This window comes from Engraulis encrasicolus, chromosome 13, assembly GCF_034702125.1.
Source record: "Engraulis encrasicolus isolate BLACKSEA-1 chromosome 13, IST_EnEncr_1.0, whole genome shotgun sequence".
In the NCBI taxonomy this organism is placed as follows: Eukaryota; Metazoa; Chordata; class Actinopteri; order Clupeiformes; family Engraulidae; genus Engraulis; species Engraulis encrasicolus.
The window spans coordinates 18,002,948-18,006,326 of NC_085869.1; the positions used below are offsets into that span (position 1 = coordinate 18,002,948).

The following is a 3,379-nucleotide window of genomic DNA, read 5'->3' on the forward strand; positions in this document are numbered from 1 at the left end:
TGTGCGGCTGAAAGAGACGCCTGTTCTCCGGCCTAAAAGGTTCCTTTTCACTGGGCATGGAGGGCTTAAAAAGAAGAACTACTCAGTTTTATCTTCCTTCCTATTCATGATTAAAGTTGTGATAAATCAGGGTTTTGGCTCTTGATTACAATGAGTTGCTTTAGATTTTCGAGTAATTCTATTCAACGCATGAACAAAAGCGGCCTTTGGAGGATACCTTACACTTCACCTGGACTGACCACGCAAGGGCATTGGAGATACAAATCTTGTTAGCAATTCAGCAAGAACTACAGAGCGTTTTTTTCTGTTTGTCCGCATTCGCTTTATTATAACCTTTCTGTTCAACATGTGAACTAGGATTTAAAAGTTTTAAGTACATGTAAGTGGTGTTAAATAAAACACATAACATACAAGTTCATTAAGAGTTAGTGAAAACGAGTTTTTGAAAACACGAACGCCAGTAAATCACCTTACAGATATAGGTGATTATTTCGTGTATAGGTACTGAATGAATGGTCAGCAACTAATTAACACTTTGGGGCAAGTTTTACAAAGAAAGGGATGCGTTTTATTTATGTTAATGACAGTATATGCACTTCATGTGTTTTGTGCAAATGTTGAGGGACTAGCATGTCCCCTGTCCAATCAGCAGAGTCACCATAATGCTTTCACTAAACAATAAATATCACATACATCTATGAAACAGGATTTCAAAAAAATGAAAAATATACAGTGAATTTCTAACAGCCCAGACAACTTCATTCCTAAAGTACTAAAGATTGTAAATTAACTTTTGGATTCTTCCTGTACACATTTACAGTCCGTTACATTTTGATTGATAGGAGATCAGCACAGGCTGTGTCAGACGATTGACGTGATTGTAAAAGTCAACACCTAAATAGGCCTGCATGAGCAGCTGCACATTTTGGCTGGCCACATGTGGAATGACAGCAAACTATAGAGATACCTGTGTCCTTCATACTTTTTGAGGATGGGGGCATGTGAGAGACGATCTCAACAGGTTAGTCCAACAGGTGCAGCTAAAATTGATAGAAATCAAAGCTGGTACCTTTTAGAAACGAGTATTCACATTGATAAGGGCAAACGTCTCCTACCATCCCCTTCGCCAGCTCTGCATCGCGCCATCCTTCTGTGTTTTTCCCTCTGGGATTTGCCAGGAGATGGCTAAATTTTTAGAGAGCTCTCTAAATAAGCAAAAACCTTACATAAAGGTATTAATTAATATACACACACATGTGATATCTGATACGACGAGCACTGTATCACATGTACAAATCTGTGCATGCGTAATAACTATTGCATGATATTCTTTCACATTTTAAACTCCTCTGCTGTTCCAAACTATCATAACGCAGCAGCGTATGCCGGGTAAGGTTCAAGCTGAGGTTTACCCATGCCGGGTAGCAAAATGTATGCCAAGGGCGGCTGCAGGCCAGCCGAAGGCCACGCTGTGCAGTTACATGGAATCATATAGCCTGGGTTGCCCGGCGATGGATGAGTGTGGGTGTGTGTCCCACTTCCGACAGTTCCTGTTCCAGAGAAAGCTGTTGCGCCACTTGGGTAGCCCAGCGGTGACGCGTACGGAAACGTTGGTGGCGAGAGCTCCGACATCTTCGAACTCAGGTCAAAAAATGAGTAGGGGTTTGACATGGAGGGGTTGAAGAAAACTCTGGCAGCGGCTGCTGCGGCCGCCGCCGCTGCCTTGTCGGGATTGCTCATCAGGGATTCGGACAGACCACCGGGCAGACAGCTCACCTTCAGCGCCTCGTGCTCTCCAAGGTTGTAGGGCACAGGGAAAGCAAACTTGTCCTTTTTCATTAAAGTCTTTGGCTTCCTCCTCGGTCTGTATTTGTAGTCTGGGTGCTCTTTCATGTGCATGGCCCTCAGCCGTTTCGCCTCGTCAATAAATGGCCTTTTCTCTGACTCGGTGAGAAGTTTCCACTCCGCGCCGAGTCGTTTGCTGATCTCAGAATTGTGCATTTTGGGATTTTCTTGAGCCATCTTTCGCCGCTGTGCCCTAGACCACACCATGAAGGCATTCATAGGGCGCTTGACGTGATCTAAAGGTTTAGACATTTTTGGACAGAGTTCGTACAAATTGCGAGGTAAAAATCCTTCCGTTGGCGAACCTCCCCACAGCAACTTTTCTCTTTCCTCCGCCAGAGCCTCTTCAGAAATAAGTCAGTCAGTGTGAGAACGCTTGGCACGTAGCATGCGACAGGCTACACTTAACTCCTCTTTGCCGAGGTTCGCGGTTAAATGTAATCAGCTGCTGAGTTTTCAACACTTACTTCAGTATCTGTTCATCCCCACAAGGATGCAATCCAACATCAAGAAAAAAGCGCGAATGATGATGTCCGTTTCAATAAACTTAATAAAAGTTACGTTTTCGTGCGCATCGTTAATATCCCACAACATCGAAACCGAAAGACAGTAGAGTCTTGCTTGGCTTTCCTCTTAGATAGTGTTGTTTCCCTGTCTTGCAGGCAAGCGACGTTGTCTCTCAACAGCACCTTGTAGCATGAATCCAGCATTCACGCAAATGGATGTCAACTTGAAGCTGCTCCATGTGAAATAAGGTTTCTAGTGGCAGGTACTGAAAGGCGTACTGAGCATGCGCACTACGTCTGACAAACTCAGCGCTCCCGAATAGCAGATCCCACCCTGTGAGCTGTATGGAGACAGACAACTACCCCAGTCACAGAGTGCTTTGACTGTAAGCTATGTCTGTCCGCATCACATTTAAGTCCACCGCACAGTAAAACGGACACAGATGTCATCAGTAAGATGATGGTAACCTATTTTCACACCGGGAAATGTTCACCACTTTTTACTTAGCCTACTTTTACGCGTCTGTTATTTAGCGTTCACGTGCATTTCTAACCATTAATTTCGAACCAAGAGATAAGTAGGCTACAAAATGCCAAAGTAAGTTAAACAGTTGATGGTGTAAAGCAATAGACTGTGTGTCAATAACTTAGTATTGATCATGAAAAAAAGTATATTTCACGCTTAATTGCATGAAATTAAATTGGACATGCGTAATGGACGACATTCAATGCACAGTGGAGCAATAAGCAAAAAGGAAATGCTGTTTTTATTATTAATCCTCGCTATGGGTTAAGCTATGTATTTATTGCTGTCATTACTATGTTCAGATGAGTTGTGGGCCAGAGTCACATTCCCCCCTAAATATAACATCACCAATACGAATCAGTTGAAGTCAACATTTTTGCACATCTTCAGTTTGGATTTCTGTATATGGAAAACAGGTAGGCCAATGCATTATATTTGGCGTTGTGGTGGTTCATCCCTCGACAGTGTGTAGGCCTATAGAATCGTGTATTAAGCAAATGTA

General features: G+C 43.1%; 1 protein-coding gene across 1 annotated transcript; it reads right to left on the reverse strand.

Annotated features, from left to right (window-relative positions):
- Positions 1-316: 316 nt before the first annotated feature.
- On the reverse strand, positions 317-2,547 carry sox21b (SRY-box transcription factor 21b). Its single transcript, XM_063214485.1, has one exon. The coding sequence runs from the start codon at positions 2,095-2,097 to the stop codon at positions 1,366-1,368; it is 732 nt and encodes a 243-aa protein (XP_063070555.1). The 5' UTR covers positions 2,098-2,547; the 3' UTR covers positions 317-1,365.
- Between the last annotated feature and the right edge of the window lie 832 nt (positions 2,548-3,379).